Source organism: Daucus carota, chromosome 2 (genome assembly GCF_001625215.2).
Source record: "Daucus carota subsp. sativus chromosome 2, DH1 v3.0, whole genome shotgun sequence".
Lineage (NCBI taxonomy): Eukaryota > Viridiplantae > Streptophyta > Magnoliopsida > Apiales > Apiaceae > Daucus > Daucus carota.
In genome coordinates, this window is record NC_030382.2 from 45787513 (window position 1) to 45806621 (window position 19109).

At 34.5% G+C, this 19109-nt stretch overlaps 1 protein-coding gene, 1 long non-coding RNA gene and 1 other non-coding gene across 44 annotated transcripts; 1 reads left to right on the top strand and 2 right to left on the bottom strand.

Moving 5' to 3' along the window:
- Positions 1 to 625: 625 nt before the first annotated feature.
- LOC135151010 (small nucleolar RNA snoR145) lies at positions 626 to 764 on the top strand. The gene has a single exon (XR_010289461.1). It is a non-coding gene; the product is annotated as a small nucleolar RNA snoR145 (small nucleolar RNA).
- Positions 765 to 3015: 2251 nt separating this feature from the next.
- LOC108209757 (uncharacterized) lies at positions 3016 to 11213 on the bottom strand. 42 transcript variants are annotated; one of them, XR_010289016.1, is made up of 19 exons: positions 10986 to 11209; positions 10827 to 10891; positions 10592 to 10637; positions 10272 to 10458; positions 9598 to 9672; positions 9385 to 9476; positions 8791 to 9206; positions 8196 to 8697; positions 7706 to 7865; positions 6948 to 7206; positions 5977 to 6115; positions 5722 to 5901; positions 5560 to 5610; positions 4479 to 4502; positions 4300 to 4329; positions 4127 to 4207; positions 3874 to 4015; positions 3681 to 3791; positions 3016 to 3571 (listed from the first exon to the last, which is right to left on the bottom strand). It is a non-coding gene; the product is annotated as an uncharacterized LOC108209757 (long non-coding RNA). The 42 variants fall into 42 exon arrangements; XR_010289011.1 differs by having other exon boundaries at positions 4093 to 4207; positions 4287 to 4502; positions 10986 to 11212; XR_010289010.1 differs by having other exon boundaries at positions 4093 to 4207; positions 4300 to 4502; positions 10986 to 11211.
- Positions 11214 to 16486: 5273 nt separating this feature from the next.
- LOC108208468 (beta-amyrin 6-beta-monooxygenase-like) lies at positions 16487 to 18469 on the bottom strand. Its single transcript, XM_017378996.2, has 3 exons — positions 17316 to 18469; positions 17044 to 17231; positions 16487 to 16947 (listed from the first exon to the last, which is right to left on the bottom strand). The coding sequence occupies exons 1-3, from the start codon at positions 18280 to 18282 to the stop codon at positions 16648 to 16650; spliced, it is 1455 nt and encodes a 484-aa protein (XP_017234485.1). The 5' UTR covers positions 18283 to 18469; the 3' UTR covers positions 16487 to 16647.
- Positions 18470 to 19109: the final 640 nt, after the last annotated feature.

A 19109-nucleotide genomic window follows, 5' to 3' on the forward strand; every position in this document is an offset into this window, starting at 1 on the left:
AATGAGATTTATATAGGCTTAGAGATGAGTAAAGAGAGAAAATGATGTTTATATAGGCCTAGATTAGGGTTTAGGGGTAGAAGAGTATTTTGACTCAGTTTTTTATTTTTCTTATTTCTTTTTCTATTTTGCCCTTCTTAGATTTCTTTATTTATATACAAATTCATGAATATACAACAAATAAATAAAAAAATATATAAAAACAAGCAATAATAGAGATACAGAATTTTGTGCCCCTAACTCTGAAGTGGATAATATTAAGCGGGTCTCTCTGGTAACAACAAAATAAAGCCCAAATTAAGTAAAAATACGGGCCTGTATAAGCCCAGTTTGATAGCACCCGCATTATAAAATATGACCACCATCTCTTTCAACTACTAGGGTTGATCCTTTCTCTCACAGCGGTGAGAGCTGCGCCGCTCTTATTTTCTCCGATGATCTTTTTTCATATATTTTTGTTTTCATACGAATAAATAGATGCGATGAAGAGAACGATGGAAAAATAAAGCATGATTGTGAGCTTCTGCTCACAATATGAATATCTTTACCATTGGTTCGTATTCACTGAGCATCAATCAATGTATTTATGTGTGTATATACTGTTAGTGTGATACTGTATGTATTGAAGCGAAGGTCCCAGCAGAGGGGAAAGAACTCCATTGAGGCCTCTCTAACACTAAAATTTACCTTCGCAAATTGAAGGCCGAATCGTAGGATTCCTAAGCTTTTCTATGCTTTTGATTCTTATAATCGCCCACATTTTGTCGTTCTCTGGTATTTTTTATTTTTTTTTAATTTAAGAGTCTGTGTTGATCAGACTATAACTATTATGTGATTTTTCCGGAAACAGTCTTGTCGCATGAAAATTAATACTCATAAGCAAAGCGCAGAAGAAATTGTTTCGATGAAATTACTATGCAAATTCTTCCATTTGAATTACTGGTCGTTTTTTTTGAAATAAACACTTTTTGTATGATAGTATATAATATACCTATTTATTATAGGTTTTAAAATAATTATTGGGCGAGAAAAAGTAATTAAAACAAACAACACAACGGGTTTTTTGTTGATTATGTCCCCATTTTAACAATGTTTATAAATATGTTCGTGTTCATTCGTAATTCTAATTATATCTCATAAACGATTTTTTTTCCCCTTTAAGATGCCAATTATACCTTAAATTTAGATTTAGGCGGTTGTTAGCTTATGAGAGGGACAGAAGAACATCTACTGGGGAGAAGTAAGGCGCCATGACCATCAAGGCCTAAACTCTTGAATCTTGAACAACTACAGGGTCCTGGAGAATAAATTATACTAACATATATCATTAGGCCGTGTACAGAAGTTAGAAATTTTGGGTGTTTTAATTTCTACTAGGGAATTATGCCCGCGCTACGCGAGCTCCCATTAAAAATTATTTAACAATTAATAAAATAAAATATTGTGTATTTGCTTAAAATGCGAATTTTTAATATTATTACCAACTATTACATAAGCAAGAATGACCACGATTACTCTCCTTACTATGAATAATTCGTATATATCTATAGTGATCTTAGACCTGTAATAATCTATTCGAAAAAATAAAAATTTATACTTATTTAGACTATTGATCAAAAAATTTGCTTACAAATTATTTTAACTGCTATCAAATCAATTATGCTCGCGCTACGCGTACTAAGACCCTTATTCAAAAATTATATCTTTTCTTATCCTCACAAAATTTTGAAGGTGATATATTATTAGGTATAAGTGTAAAATTGAACTTTTATGCCTGCGCTATACGTGCTAAGAACTTGTATATTATCGATAAATAAAATTATCTATTGAAGTTCTGAATATTAAATATTAAAAAAATGAAAAAGGTAGAATCTAATAAAATATAGCCGATAATTGTATTGAAATTATGATTTTCATATGAGAGTGTAATTTTGAAAAATATTCGTTGTATAACGAAAATAACACATTAAAATTTATCAAGCTAAGACTGTGATAAATATAATAAACATCCTTCAGACATATAATTGATAACTAATATTTCATTGTGATATTAACAATACTTTTAATAAATTTATTAAAAATTATAGCATTTTAACGACATAAAGGAATAACTTTTAAACATCGGTTTTAGTAACGATTTATCTTTTCGTCAGGTTTAAGATTTTTAAACAAAAATTATTTTCATATACATTTAGTATTGTAACAAAACCGATGATGTAAGAAAATACCAAAAAAAATATTGTATATTTTGGATACAACTACGGAGTATTTTAATAGTGTAATTGTTCTGACCCGAACCCGATTTTTTTGGATCTGGATCTTCTTTTTAGACCCGAAAAAGTTTGGATCTCGATCTGGATCTCCGGTATTCTGAACCGAGGCCCGACCTATATTGATTGACAACTCCAACAATAATCCTCATTTGTGTTTCTTATTATTATTTCAATATTATATTCTATTTCTTTCGAGAAAAAGATAATTAAAAAATTTGAGAAAGAGGTTCCAAAATATGAGAGTTGAATATTTAATCATTAAAAAATAAATGACAAATGGGGGATTAATTATTTATGAGAAATGAGAAGTGGATCCTAAAGTCTAGCGGAATGAGGAAAGACTCTACTGGAATGAATTTTTGTCCATATTTCTCAAAATTTTAGCTTGGAACATGATATATCTAATCAGCCAGAGATGCTCTAGATGAGGTTTCCCGACTTCTATCATATTCATACGCAATTTAAAAAGTAGTCACTTTTTGATCCATAAGATGGGGTCCGGATTAATGGTAGTTAAATACTGGTCAACAATAGCCAGGTCTTCTTTGATTTAGTTTGATCAAATAACTGACACACTTGGCCCTGGCACAACCCTTCAATACAGAATAAAAACTTTGAAGAGTATCAAAGGCTTTTGCCTCATTGTTTCTATTTCTGTAGTAAATTTAGGAAGATTTGCGGTTATTCTGTAGTATAACAAACAAATATTTGCTCTACACCCTCTGCACTTTTTTTCCTGTCCTTTATCAAAGTTGCTTTTGTATTTGAATTATTGTGCAGCAATTGACAACAAAACATGGCAACATTTACATAAACTTGACCAAAAAAAAAAGGATATTGAAGAAAATAAAGAAAGAATTGTTCTTCCTCTTACGTTCCAGATTGCTAAATTATCCATAAACTACAAAGAAGATGAGAAACTTGCTAAAATCAAATCAGCACCTTCTCTTTGTTCTCCTTGTCATCAGACTCCTACTCTGTACACTCACCACCTTGCACCTGTTGATCAATCCCCTGCATCATAAAATAATTCATTTCATCAGGCTCTGACATGTACTCCTTTTCGACACAGATCAATCTGTTCTGCACTCGCTTCACATTTTTCTCTTTCTTCAATCCTTTGCTCCATTATTGTTAATTCTTCAGGATGCAGCTTACTGCCACTAAACTCATACTCTTTAACTTTATCACCCAAAATATTATCTACAGACCACATAGTCACATTCACCTGAATATCCTTCTTCTGCTTAGCTTGATCTACTAACATACTATCACTACCTGCTCCTGATCAGCAGAAACTACGTTAAACATAAAATAGAATTCAGTATCCTCTACATTGGAGAGTGTTGCTGCGATCCCTTTAATTATATTTATGTCCGAAAAAAATTACATAAACATATAACTTACCCTCTGATTTTCCACAAACATCCATAGACGCTGGACTGTTCTCCTTGTCACTATTATACATAACATTGAATTTTTAACCACTAACATGACCGCGACCAATACGGCTAACACCTAGATGCAAGGAATATTAGTACATACCATGATGGTTAGAGAATATAATCAATTTGAAAATGAGTTCAGGCAACGTGCTTACCCCCAGAGGCAGAGTTCTCCGTTACAGAAGGATGATTCTCTATCTCCTCGTCGATAAATTTGTGCACAGATACAGGCCTTTCAAGAACACGTGCATTGATGTCAAGAGTTCTGAGTGGCTGCCTTTTGATCCAAATCAATATCTGATGCAACAACAACATTAGAATCTCATGTCTGTACAACCTCCTGCGCGTACATAATTTGCAAATACGTGACATACGAGCCTGTGTACTCGCATTAGCCTGTTTTTTTACCTCTGATGACAACACATTGCAATGTGATCAGGTTTTGAATGTAGTTTGAAAAGTGGCCAACTACCTTAATATTGAGACTGCCTGTAAAATAAGTTATAGGCTTGAGAGTTACCAAAATTATATAGCTAGATATAGTCATTTGGGAGATTCCCAATCCAACCTGTACAACCAACCTGGCACGCTGCTGCAGCAATAGCTAAATACTGTGAAAATTGCCAAGGCATGCAGGTAGTAAGAAAAAAGCTTTCAGGAAGCAACACCAATATAACAGCCTTATTTTAAAAATATAAGATATCTTCCTTTTTTTCTAGACACTCGGATGAAAACACTGAAAGAAAAGAATCTCTACCACCTGACCAATCAGATTACCAAAGACCTGAAAAGTATAAACACGATAAAAAATATTAGTGCATAGAATTAATTAAGGTGGAACTGTGTTTGAAGTGTTTACCATATAAGTAACAGTCAAAATGAGAACGTCAAGACAATAATTTATAGAATACTTATAATGATTTACTCAAGAGATACCAATATTGTAACTAAATTTTCAGTTAAATCTACGCACCTTACATGTAACAGTGTTCCGTAAAGATAATACATAACCAGTGTAGACAATTATTAATTTTCTACAACAAACAAACCCAATAACTATGAAGAATTAACATACTACCCGGACTTCAAAAGTAACAATGACATTATTATCTTTGAGGAGTATATTAATACTATTGGATCTTATTAAAAGAAAACCACCACAATCAGCAGCAAAATTAGAGGGTAAATAATGCAGACCATATCATTACCTCTAGAACATTCGCACTGAAAATATAGAATGAAATGTGCATAATGAATTTGTAATTAAAAATTAGCATAATGTGTAGATTTTTAATATTCTCACATGACTCATTGGGTTCATTCTCCTATGCAATACCAATTAATCCTAATTTGCGATAATCTAGGGAATTATGCCCGCGCTTCGCGAGCTCCCATTAAAATTGTTTAAAAATTTTAAAATTTGCAAATTTTTGATGGTTAATTGATAGCTTCTGAAATCAATATGCTGAATGATTTGGAGTTAATGAATATGTCCTGCTTTTATGTGCTTATCTTTTAGAATCAAGGTGGTGATGAGGTAACTGGTAACTGATAAGTGACACTGTAAATTTAATTTGGATATATCTGTAGTAGTATGCAATTGAAACTGATAAGTTTTTTATGCTCTAGCATAAAGTCATCAAGTTAAAGTCTTGTTAGACTCTGCAAGCACATCAGATTGGTTGCTCTCCTCTCTAAAACAGACTTTGAATATTTGCTTGTGTATTTCTTCAGATAGTCTACTATTTAGTGATAAGTGAAACTTAGTGATTGGCATATTTTATAAAGCAGAATTACATTATCAATGTCTGATGTATTTTATATAAGAAGAGGTGTTTTACCTCATCCCTTTCACTCTGCTCTTGTCATTATTTCCACATTTTTTTGCTAAGCTGATATTTTACAAAGCTAGTATCATTAAACCGAAACTTGTCTGGAACCATGAGTTGGAATAAACCTTTAGAAATAGGAATCTCAATAAAAGATAAAGTGATTATATGTACCTGCAGATCAGTGTAAAAAACTTCCTATCACCGATACTGCCAGAATTTGCTACATCTTTGTGATTTAAATGTTACCATCTTCTGCAGAAGTCTGATTCTTTATTGTGTTGCCACTTTCCTCGCCAAATCTCTGTGCCAGACGTTTCTCAACTCCTGGACGTCTACCTCTACGCCTAGGAGCTGCAAGTGAAATGAAAAACCTCCCTGAATTTTGGAAATATACATGATGCTTCTAAGCAACCTTAAAAAAATTACCAACTAATGGATCTTTGTGATGAGCAAGCACCGGTTGTTGGGAATTCCCCATATTGTTGACACCTGGACCACGACCTCGTAGCTTTGCCGCCGCACAATCGCACTCATATTTGTCAAATACCCCAGAATATGCTTTATTCTGACGAAAAATACATGTGTTAACGGAAATTATAGTCAGGAACGTATCAAAGATTCACAGAATTTTATTGTCAAGTTAATAACCTTTATATACCTTGTTAATAACTAATAATATAGCATATTTACAGTATTCAACTGTACAGTTCCAAATGAACACTAACTATCAGAAGATGAGGCTGTGAATAAATCACATAATCACATTAGGGCTAAATTGTTATGCTTCTCATTTCTAATACCAGAACCTGATTTACTTGTTTCAGCCAAGACATCTGTAGTTTTGCAACTAAGTCATTATTTTGTAAAGCTAATCCAGGCTTAGCAGTGCCCAAATATTCTCTTTATAGCTGAAGACCGTTGAAAAATATTCTCTTTATAGCTAAATGTGCCACACTTATAACATTGTAAATTGGAATATGATCGTTGTAAAAGAATATAAGAAATCGGTGGTGAGGTTTTGATAGTAAAGTAAATGACACTACCTCTGGAGATTGTAAAAAACAGAGACAATCTTGGTGACATCTTCCGGTCTAAAAATTGGGAGATTAGGATTTATATTTTCACCATTTTTTGATATTATTTGACTATTTGTACTTTCATTACCTTTTAATTTTTTAAGCCAAGTACTGTATTCATATTTTGGTTGCAGCCTATGCTTTAGACCTAGATACAGAACCAAATTCTGAATCTTGATCATATTATGGTAAAACCTCTATAGATCCTTCTGTCCTATACGCCTTTGGAATCATTGTTGGGACCGTTGATCTTGCAAGTAAAAGAACTCAAGTTGTATGATCAGTAAAAAGGACTGCTACTTATATTAGATTGAGATGTACCTTTATATTGACTACTTCCTCCGGTTTCTTTCATCCAGGTGTTTTTATCTTTTGTTGCATTGAATCATTGTATTCTTGCAGTTCTTCTGATGATATTTTATACACGTCTGCCTCTTCAAGAGTTTATTCCATCCCCATTATTGTTTCTTCCGCAACACTTGATTTTCCCGTAACACCAAAGTAGCTTGATATGCCTGTTTTGTCGCCTTGTCCAGAAGTGTTTGCAGATGTTCTGCTATCGCCTACCGACTTTTGCATTCTGATTTTCAATGTAGAATGTTTCAAAATATCTTCCCGAGAAATAGTAATTTTACATGACATGATGTTCGATAACTACTGAGAGTAAATTAAGTTCTACACTTCCAGTTAATAAGGAACATGCATATATATATATATATATATATATATATATATATATATATATATATCTGTAGACAAATCAAATATGTTAAAGCCCTGCCATATATGGATTACTTTATCAAATGCATCCCTACACCTTAAGAAATGAAATCACTTCTTAACAGTAAAGTATTATTTTGTCGAGACAACTTAAAAAACAACTAAAGTATTATATTTACAAAAATAAGTTTCTCAATGCATTCTTCACAGCATTGAAGTTAAGGAAGACAAAGGAGAGGGAGATATAGGATGCGTAAAGATGGACAAATTGTGATTACATATACGAAGAAATTGTGCAACAGAACTCGCCAGATGTTTCTATTAGTTTGAATAGAATATAACAAAGGATGAGGAACTACCTCCGGCGTTGCCGTATCTGCTGTCTTTCATCAAACGTGCTCGTAGTATCATAACAACCCAGTAAAAATTCCCAGACTTCTCCTCTTATTGTTGGATGGACTCCCTAATTCAGCCACATAGTAGGTGACATATACGTTTTGACCCTCAAATTTGATCTACCTGTTCAAAAAAAAATAGAATATGTACCAGGCCACTAATGACTAAATTGCAACATTAAAGCAACATAAAAACTCATGCTTAGTATATTGGCTTATATTATTTACCATGGTATGAGAACACATACCAGATTTTGAGGTAGAAAGCCAATAAGTCTAAAGTTAGGACAACACCAAAAGCCAATAAGTTTGACCAACTTAAAATACGTATCTAAAACAGATAGAACCTCTCAACACTGAATTCGTACTCTTTCTTTGTAACTATAGAAGTGCATGACATTAAAGAATCATAAAAGCTGTCCTCCCAAGTGCTTAGTGTTGTAAAGATACATACCTTGGTTTTGCAAAATCCAGTCATGCGGAGGAATCCCTTATAATTGTTGATTGGCATGATGCCAGCATTGCTAGTGACTATGGGAATAGTTATCCCAATTTGTCGACAATCATTCACAGATTTGAGAGAAATATCAGTATCATAGAAAAGTTGTGTGACAATAACATCAGCACCACAATCCACCTGTCAACGAAGCACACAATGTGTATTCAAGTACCCAATCGTAAAGATATGTAGCATAGCTCCATGGTCTGTACCCAACATCCTCCAAATCTTCTCGGCTATGAAAACCATCTCTTTTTAATACCTTCGTTATACTCAATCTACCATGTGTGCTTGTGTTTAAAAATGCAATTGTAGTGCTTTCATGGACCTCAAGGGCTACGGAAGCAGAGGCAGCCTTGAGGCTGATCACCAGGAATCATTCCTCCACCTTTTGATGTGTCCATAGCCTCTATCATAGTGATAACCTCATCAATTTCAGGCCTTCTGCCAGTGAGACCTGATAGAACAAAAATATGAAAATTTAAGTATGTAAAGCCTCCTGATCTCTAGTAGTCACAAACACGTGCAGAAATCTTTAGTTTTTTTATACCAAGTTGTGTATTCACATCCACTCTTGTCAAGTCGGTTTGAGGCAGCATTCCAAGCATCCTATTACGCAAGAAATCATCAAGTGCTGTTCCACCACTACGTCGTTTAGCACCTATCAGAAATAATTACATCTTCCCGCTGTTTAGCAATTACGTTCCTAAACATTCTATCACTGTTGCCATATCACGAAATAAAGATGTATTAAAGCGTAACACTGCTAAAAAAAGATAATATCAAGAAAATGTTATTAGTTACTACTCTTCTATGGAAAAATTTGTATAGAAAACACCCACACATGCATAATATAAATCTACAGATATCAATATTATACTATATACTGAAATTAGCAAACATTAGATTATGATTCTGGCTACCACCATACCATCGTGGCCACGGTGACAAACTTCGATCCGATTTCTGCAAGAAGAATCTGTAAAATATAAGCTACACACTGAAATGGGACGGTTGATACTTGAAAATTTTATGTCTTATAAATAAAACTCTAAAAGTGATTCAAGAGATGACCTAGAAGAAGAAATAACCACTTTTTGTGAAATAAGAGGCAATATTGCAAAATTTCTATAAAAGCAATCACCTCAAGTTTGCTAGCCAGATTATTGTGCTTATGCACTGGCAACAAAAGCAACCAATCGTAGAGCACCTGTACACCTTAGACAATTCTGGCCACTATCAAAAAAGTTTAAATCAGTCTATTATCATTAGTGTTTGAATAAGTCTGCTACATGTTAATGTTAAGTTTTAATGCAAAAGAAATGAGATGCAAGATTGTAGGATCAAAATGACAAACCTTCCGAGAAAGTCAAGATGCAATAATATCTTCGTTTAAGGACGGAGATAGCATTCTAATTCATTTTGTTGTTCACTGCAAGAATTGAGATTAGAATTAGAATTCATACCAAGACCTGTAAAATCAATCCAACAAATTAGAGATTAAAATCTTGAATCCCGACATGGATGATAAGAAAAAACAGAATAACGCCACATACAATATTAATTTCTACAACAGTAATCAAACACATACTCTTTTTTTTCGGGAAATGAGGGCGGCACCTCATATAAATTTTACATAGAGAGAAAAAATATAAAGAGAGGACTCCTATCTGGAAAACAAAACCTCGAATAACAAACTCAAAGAGGAAAAACAACCAACTAATCATAGAAAATAAATATGCATGTCCTCCAACGTATAAAAAAATAAAAAGCAAGCAAAATAGGCCTAAAAACTTCCGGCCAGAGATAACAGCACCCTCCCCAACCATTCCAAATAATTGAATCTACCACACAACACTTTGACCATGCACTGATCACTTCTGAGCAATACGAATGACCCACACAATAAGTCCCAGACAATCCAAAGCAGGCAAATATTATATAATCACTGAACTACTATCCCAATACAACCTGGCCAGCTTAAATGATTGAGAATAAAAATATGGGAAGCCAAGGTACAGCAATACTTACAGGTCCTGAACCCAATTAACAGCAAAATACCATTCACAACCGCACTTAACCCTCGGCAAAAAAAATACTCAGCAAGATACCAAGGCTGTACCGGAACTAATAACCACCCAAAATGACTCTGCAAGATACCAAAGCTGACCCAAAATTATGCCCTCCAACCTACTATGCTCACCAGAACCCCAACAACCTGCCACAAACACCTCCTCAAATCTCCAAGACTTTCTAGAAAGTAAGACCAAGATTGCTGCATCTTGAAAATAAGTACGTCCGGAAACTATAATGTAATGCGGTGGTCGAATCATAAAATTGATTGTTAATACCTGTCATTTCGCTATAAAATCTTCATTGATTTCTTTTAACATCAACCTGAAACACAAATAGAGCTTGAACATGTTAGAATTAGAAAACGTATTAAATGGATCAAACAGAACAAACAATTTAGTTCAGGCGTTCTAACAAACACTTTATGACGTATCAATTATAGAAACCATAGATTAGAAATCATACATGACAAATTATAAAAAAAATCAAAATAACTTAAATCCAGAATAAAACCTGCAGATCTTGTCGACATATTCTTGCCAGAAGTACGAAGCGGAGGGAGGCCGGTCTTGCCGCATCTGGGTTGGTATAAGAATCAAAGCAAGAAGGAATGACAAAAAACTCTATGAAATGGAAAAAAGAGAAACAGGATGCAAAGAAATCGTTTTAGACCTGCACACGGGCAAGATCGATGCAACACCGTCACTTTCATGCCCGGTGAAGAACACAATGCCTATATCAATGAGTAGAAGATCGCAAAGATGATCCATAAGCTTGAGGATGGTTTTGCTGGAACTGGAATTGAAAATTTGAATTAGGCCGCGGAGGATACGGTAACAGAATACACGCTTGTTAATGCACGATCAAACATCCAAAAATAAAAACTGAAACGGGTTAATGGGTTATCGGGTTAGTGGGTAACGGGTCAGGCAAATTTGTGGGTATTTTTTGGAGTATTTTTTGACCTTCACTAGCATGTATTAAGAATGTATGGATTAATTCTATTAATATTAGTGTTTGATAGGTTTAGGCTTAAAAGAAATTTTTAAAAAGTTTTTTTGAGGAGTTTTTTGGTTAGAGGTTTTGAGTCATAAATATTAATCAAACTTAACTATTTACTAAACAGTTTTGTAAGAAATTGCTAATTCAATCAGCGGGTGAGAACTTCTATTGTAATCATCAAAAAATCTAATTCAATCGCTAACAATTTCCGGACAAGTCATAGTGGGTGTTTGGCTAAGATTCTTAGAAGTGCTTGTGAGCTTTTTTATAGCTTCTAAGACAAGTCATAGTGGGTGTTTGGCTAAGATTCTTAGAAGAGCTTCTGAGCTTTTTTATAGCTTCTACTTTTGGGTTTTTCAAGTCAGAAGTTGGAAGTTAGGATTTCTAGTTTTTTTTGAGCTTTTTCAGTGATTTGCATTTTATTATGAAGTTTTAAAAATTTTAAAATGTAATAAACTTTATTTATTAATAAAGTTTTTTTAAATAATTTGAATTTTTTTAGGATTTATAAATTTAAATTACCACACCCTCAATTGAGTTATAAACAAAAGTTATCCAAACGCTTTTAATTAAGTCAAGTTCCTTATTGCTTCTAATCCACTTCTTTACTTTAGGCAATAATTCACTTCTTCTAAATTAAGCCAAACGTTCCCATAATCTTTTTGCACTATTTAACAGCACAACCAGAAGCAAGATCCTGATCCGTAAATAACATTTTGAAACAAGGGAGTGACAAACATGGAGAGAGAATCGAGAGTTGCTCAAAAGTATATTTCTTAAACAATATATATCTCTGGGATGTAAACATCTTTTGAGTAATATTAAAGGGCAGAATAATTTTAGCATTACATCATAGAACCAATAATACCATGGCAACACAGTAATACACGAGGCATATTAAGAAGAAACTCTTCTGCTCATCATCATGCTGTCTTGCTTTGCTTTTCCTCACCTCTTTATTCTCTTCAATTATCCTTCACCACTTTCTCTTTTTGTCCCAGAGAATCCCTTTTAGTTTTCTGAATATAAAAAATACAATAAAAATGAGAATAACAGTCAAGAATCCCATAAAGATTATACGTGATCATAAACCGATAATGATCTGCATGATTGTAACACACATACCAATTGATCTCTTGCAGTGAAGCACTGCTTCATAGATTGAGCTCTCATTATCAAACCAGCATGGACTCGTTGGAACAGATTCTTGGGCCTTACTGCTCCAACTCCTAGCCTTTTTTAATCTCCTGTACTCACTTTTCTTGCTCATGCTCGGAGCTGCTTCGATTGAAATATTTAAATTCTCCAGGCTCCGAATTTCCCACTTTTTCCTATCGATATCGTCCACCCGAATACTTTTTCTAGAACAACCAACTTTGTGACAGAGAGGCCTCAGCATTCTCAACCATCCTCTGATTAATCTTTTCGACGAGGTTCTCAAATTTTTGAAAAAATAATAAAATTTCATTCGATCACTCGAAGAAATGGGAATGGGATCAGGCAGTGAAGACAGGGTATTAAAGGCTTCGACATTTGATTTTGTTCTGTCTAGATAAAACGGTATAATGTGACCATTTGAGAAGATTTCATCAGCATGGACAAAATTAAAAGAGGATGATCTCGATATCGAAGTATCGAAGTTGAAATTAGTGTCTCTGGGAGATGATGTTGAGGTGAGGTATTCCTCTAGGCCATGGAATTGAGGTGTTTGCTGCACTAACCAGCTGTATGAAAAGCTTTCTGTGGCAAGAGGCTCAGAACTAAAGCTCTCCATTCTTGCCTAGCAAATTGTTGATGTGAGAAGAAGCAAATGTAGAAATCACAATTGACATTTATATATAGTACATATGTTTTATTTAAGGGATGGGACCATTAGTCCATGCTTTGCGATTTAATTATAAATCATCTGCTAATGACATCATATTTACCAAACCAAGGAACTTTCTATTTTTTAATTATGGTCACAAAAGTAAAGTCCTACCGTCCTTTCTCTCTGTCACAGTAATATACACAGCTTGGTTCTATTTAATAATTCTCGTGGCGAAATCAGGATTTCAAAATATCCGAGTTAAAAATGCAGAAATCGGGACAAATTACTATGATTCGATTTCGGCCTCCCATGCTTGTCAAATTCCCCTTCTGCCGGAAGGTAAAATGATCAACTCAATCAGCACTCTGTTAAAAAGGTAATTACAAACAACTCCCCAAATGAAATGTGCATTTGGAGGGTGTATCAAACCAGTATTTTGACTATTTTCCTATGTGAGCATGCCTGGATTCTGGTCATGCAAACATGATCAATATTAATAACTTAGAGCAAGCCCAATGCAATTCCCTATTTTCAACCCCTAAAATATTATATAATAATGGTTACTTAAAATATAGGGGACCAAAAAATTGTTTTGCTCCAATGGTATTCTCTATATTGATCCCCTATATTTCAAATTCACATATGCAACTGAAATGAGAGAGAAATTGCAGTGGTAAATGACAGAAAAACAAGAGGATATATGAGCTGGTGATGACATGGAGAATATAGGGGTTTGCTTTTTCATCCCTCAAATATGGGGTTGAACTTTCTCTCACCTAAAATAAATGAGGGATAGGGAGTTGCGTTGGAGTTGTGTTTTTTGTTCTCAATCCTCAAATATTGTCCATGTAGACTAAATATAGGTAAGGAGTGGGTGCATTGGAGTTGCTCTTATATCAGATTATTATAAAGTACCAAGTGGCATATATAATTTCACAATTTTGTCAACAATCATATATTTATAGACAAAAAGAATGATATATGTTCCTTGCAAAATAAATTAATAAGTTGAAGGAATTTTTAATTTGAAGCCAAGAAACATGCTAGAAACTTGTGGTTCCATGCCTCTTACTTATAATCATGCAGTCATATGTCATGGCCTGTAGTATGCAGCTGTTTCTTCCATGAAAATAGCAGAAACACAAGAGACAAAGAAGTAAAAACAACTTATCTGCCTTATAATTTATGCATATAATTATTTAGCAGGCTTAATTGTCCCAGCCAATTTCAAAGATGCCAAGTTGCATGTGAAGAAATGATAGGATTAACAAAATCCAACAGGCTAGAGTTTAATTGTTTATTCCTTTCATGATATCACAAAGACTATAGTATAAATCCTGCATGCCCCTGACAAAATAAGTTTCAAGGGTATTAATCAAATCAATTTTATTGAATTACAATTCCGTAAGGCTCGGTACTCAGAACTCTGATACCATATTAAGTGATCATCAATGACAAGAACCATTTACAATAACAAAGACAGAGTTTGATAAGCTTTAAAGTATGAAAAAGATCAGGGAGGCCGACTGACGAGCCATAATCCTTAGGATCAGAGAACCGCAAGGAACAAGTGGCTATAAATCTGTATAATCCTCATGAGGTCACAAATAAATTTGAAAAATGATGAAGAGGGGAGGTACACTTGTTACTTTCAGTCGAAAAATTGTACGAATTGGGAAAAAGAAAAGACAGGGGTCCCGAGCTGGTCGAGATAAGAGTTTGACATGATAATGTACAATGGTAGCAGAAAAAAGAGAAGAATTGACATAAATCCAGGTCCCCTCCTTAAATTTTCAGAAGAAGTACAATGTTTGGTTGGTTGGTGTCTTCTGCGTTTGTTTGCATGCATGTATTGGCGCCCATGATTTTTAAGCTACTTTAGTTTTCGATGTTCATACACCGGGACACACACACAAACAAGAACATACAAGGTACAACACATAAATCCTTCCCCATATCCAGTAACCTTCACTCTGCCTTCACTTTTCTTTTTTGTTGGATACTGTATTAGTGCATTCTGTATATCCATTTGCCTTCACTTTTTACCATGTACTAGGGTCTGAGATTCTGACATACGTATGTTAGTAGCATATGTTCAGCGGAAAAAAGTGCTTAATCCTAAATTTTTGATGTATATACAACGTGATACAATATCAGAAGTATGCTAGTATTATTCGTATGTTTTGGACCAGTTGCTAAAAAACTATTACCTTCATTTTACCATTAATCACAACCGAGGAACTACTCAGTATTATAATCTATATCCTTTATTAATAAGCGTAAAATAATAGTAAAGTTTATCCTAATCTAATACTCATTAACAAACTGATTAAACTTTAAGCCTACGTCTCCAGGAGATGACTAGAGGTAACACTGGCTTAATTTTAAGCAAAAAATTGACAATTTATCTTAACCGCAGGCATCGTTTCACATTTGTCATCAAGCAAGTCCCAACATGCATATTAGTTAAACACAAAGTGAAAAAACGACCAAAGACTCAGCTGAAACACTGCAATTGGGTAATTGGGAAACAAATTAACATCTCCTTTGTCACCAAGTAGAACCAAACTCTCCGCTTGTAGATGCGAATCTGCATAACAGTTAATACCTACGGACTAGACATGAAGATTCTGTAAGCAATCATGATTTTGCACCTTGGCAAACCTGTTTCTTGTCCTTTTAAACCAAGAACATCCCAGCAAGTGTGAAAAAAATCCGGCATCAGTAGTAGATCATGGGAAAGACAGACAAAAAAAATTAATAAAGCATTCTGGAAGAATTAAGACATACAAGGGAGATGCACCTAGTCTGCAAAAAGTAAATCCACGGGTAACATTATGCCAATATTCATACAGTTCAATAGTTGAATTATGTTCCGTATCAAATGCCAATTTCATTAGCCAATAAATTAAAGCATCCGCGGAGGCTAATGGAGTCGTGTTGTATGCAAACCTCAGCGAGTTTATTTCTAAAATAACATTACCTTCTTCAACATCTTATCAACAGCTCTAAGGAAAGTTTCTTCAACCTCTGTCTCAAAGTATGCAGTTTGGTCATCCTCAGAAGCTTCAGAGTCGGAATCATTACAAGCTGGAAGAATTTTATAAGCAGGAATTGGTGCCATTGAGTATCTCCATTCTTCTGCTTTATTAGGTGAGCAAATAAAGCCGACAACATCATAACCTACTTCCGATGTATAACAAACTTCCATCTCGGATAAGTTACTGGTGTTTGCACTATCAACAATTGGTGAATTTTCTGCTATCCTGCTGCTATCATCTGCATAATTCAGCTTCTTATTATATTGATGTTGAAGTCTACATAATTTTTTAAGGCAACTTAATCTTATTGTATTAATAACTTCATAAAGTTGTATTTTATTACATATTTTGTAGTATGAATACATTTTACAGAGATCAGAACTCAATCTCCATGAAAACATGCGGGCTAAAATAAATACAAACATCAAACACGGGGCACCTATGCATCATAATTTTGTCGACATAGAGGCTGTTTGCCTGTTTATGTTTGGTGAGGAATGAGGCGAACTGGGAGACCTTCCATTGGGACGGGGGAAGCATGGAAGACTATCTTTTCTTGAGGATTTAGTTTCTCCAATTTGAATCTAGTCACAACGTTATAGATAAACACTAGGATTTCAAGTCGAGCATACTCTTTCCCGGGACACATTCTAGGCCCTCCTCCAAAAGGTACAAAAGTGTATGGAGCAGGTCCACTCCCTTGAAACCTTGATGGATCAAATGTTTCTGGATCCGCAAAGTATTTTGGATTCTTGTGCGTTGTATGCACCATCCAAAATGTCTACAAACAAGAAAGAGTGTTAGATTAAATCTATGAATATATATATACTTAAGTGATCAGCAAAGGCAAAACCTTCCATCATTTGGAAATTTATACCTTCCATCCTTTGGGAATGGTATAACCAGCAAAGGTAAAATCAGTGACTGCCTCTCTGAATGCACCTTGACCAGGTGGTGCCAACCTTAAAGATTCACATGCAACATTCCATGAGTATTTCATTTTCTGAACATCTTCCCACGTCAACAGCTCCCCGGCTGCTTTTGTTTTTGCTATCTCCATTTGCTCTGCACAGCCACAACATGCTGATTAATCGCGACTTCTTGGACATAAGCAGCAACAAATTAAGTAAAACTATTTAAGAAATGTACCTTCGTAAACCTTATTATATATATGTGGAAGCTCAGCAAGGTACTTCAAGACGAAGGTTACAGCAGTGCTTGTGGTCTCATAGCTTGCAACTAGTAAACCAATAATGTTATTTGAAATCTCCATTTCACTCATGCATTCCCCATTCTCATCTGTCACCAGCAGCATCCGGGACAATAAATCACGAGCTGTTGCTTCTGATTCATTCTCCAGCATTTCCCTTTTCCTCGCGGTGATGATCTTCATAAGCTCCTTACGAACTAGCCTCCCTCCCTTAATAGCCCCATTATAAGCCGTGCCAGGCAAATCAATTGGGACAGAGAACATTCCAGACGTGACAAGAGTAAAGTGCTTGGCTAGTCTTGTGACATGCTCAGCATCAACAATACTCATAAACAATCTACAAGCCAAATCAAACGTGTACTTCTTTGACATTGGAAACACCTTTACTACTTCAGTCCCAGCCCATTCAGAATCCACATGATCCCGTGCCATTAAATCCATCACTGGTATGTACTGTTTTAGAGCCTCTGGCTTCAGAATGTCATGCATGAAACTCCGCTTGAGAGCTGAAACTTCCTTCAAAGAAGCCTCCACAAACTCAGGGAAAAGCAAAGCTTTTTTCATGGACTGTGGCCACCAAGAAGTAAGTAGCTTACTTTCATTTGTAAAAAGGAACTTGTTCCCTTGAGCTCCACAGAACACAGCCATTTTCTCTCCTAGTAGCGACGTTTGAAACACATCCGGAGAGTACTTTTTGGTTCTTTCCTTGATGAATTCCTGAGGCCCTGCTAATGCAAACTTGATACTTTCTCCAACCAAAGGCCATCCACTTGATCCAGGCGGAACATTCAAGTTTGAGCCCTCAGCATTCGGTTTTCGCAGAATCAAGAAAAGAGACAGGGATATAGGAATGATGAGTAATGACAACATGTATGGGAGGAATGAGCTGATCACTAGTGTTTCCATAGCTAAAAATATCAGTTTCTTGATTTCTATCTCTATGCTAAATCATAGATATGCTGTTTGTTTATATAGACAAAGCAATGCAGAGGGATCTTGAAGAAGCTCACTGAAAAAACAATTTAAGGTATCACTGCATGGAATCTTTATTCTATTTCTCAACATATCGGCATGCTTAATTAAGAGTTAAGACAGAGTAAAGAATATATATCATCTCCTTTTCCACGAGTGTTTGAATCCTCTGTCTGGAAATATATAATTGTACACTTCTTTGGTCAACTTGAATTCTTCGAATCAGTGTTTAAATCTCATGTTTAGCATATTGTGTTACAGAGTATTTAAAATTTTAAATTACGGTAAATAGTGATTATTTTGTGGGAAGTGAACTTTGATTATTTTATGCTAGCATATGAGTATTTTATGTTCACTATTATTTAAAAAATGAATCAGCATTTACGTTCACTAGATAATTGTACTACTTTTTGTAAAAATACGTTTTCTAAATTTTTGAAAAAATAAGTTTTTGTAATTTGTAGCACTAAAACAATTATAAAATAAAATAAATTAAAAAGTGATTTATGAATTAGTTATAGATACAAATAAACTTATAAATCTAGGACTTCAAGAAGTTAAGGATAAACATGCCCTTTATTATCTCGGCCAATATAGCTTAAAGCTTGGCAAACAGGCTACTGGTCTCCATATAGATGGGCTGGGCTTGTTTTTTCAATTCTCCTTAATTTTTATTAATATATTTCTTGCTCTAGCTCTGTTTTTCACTAATACTAATCGATGCATAAAAGGAAATTGATTTCAGCAAAAATCATATATTA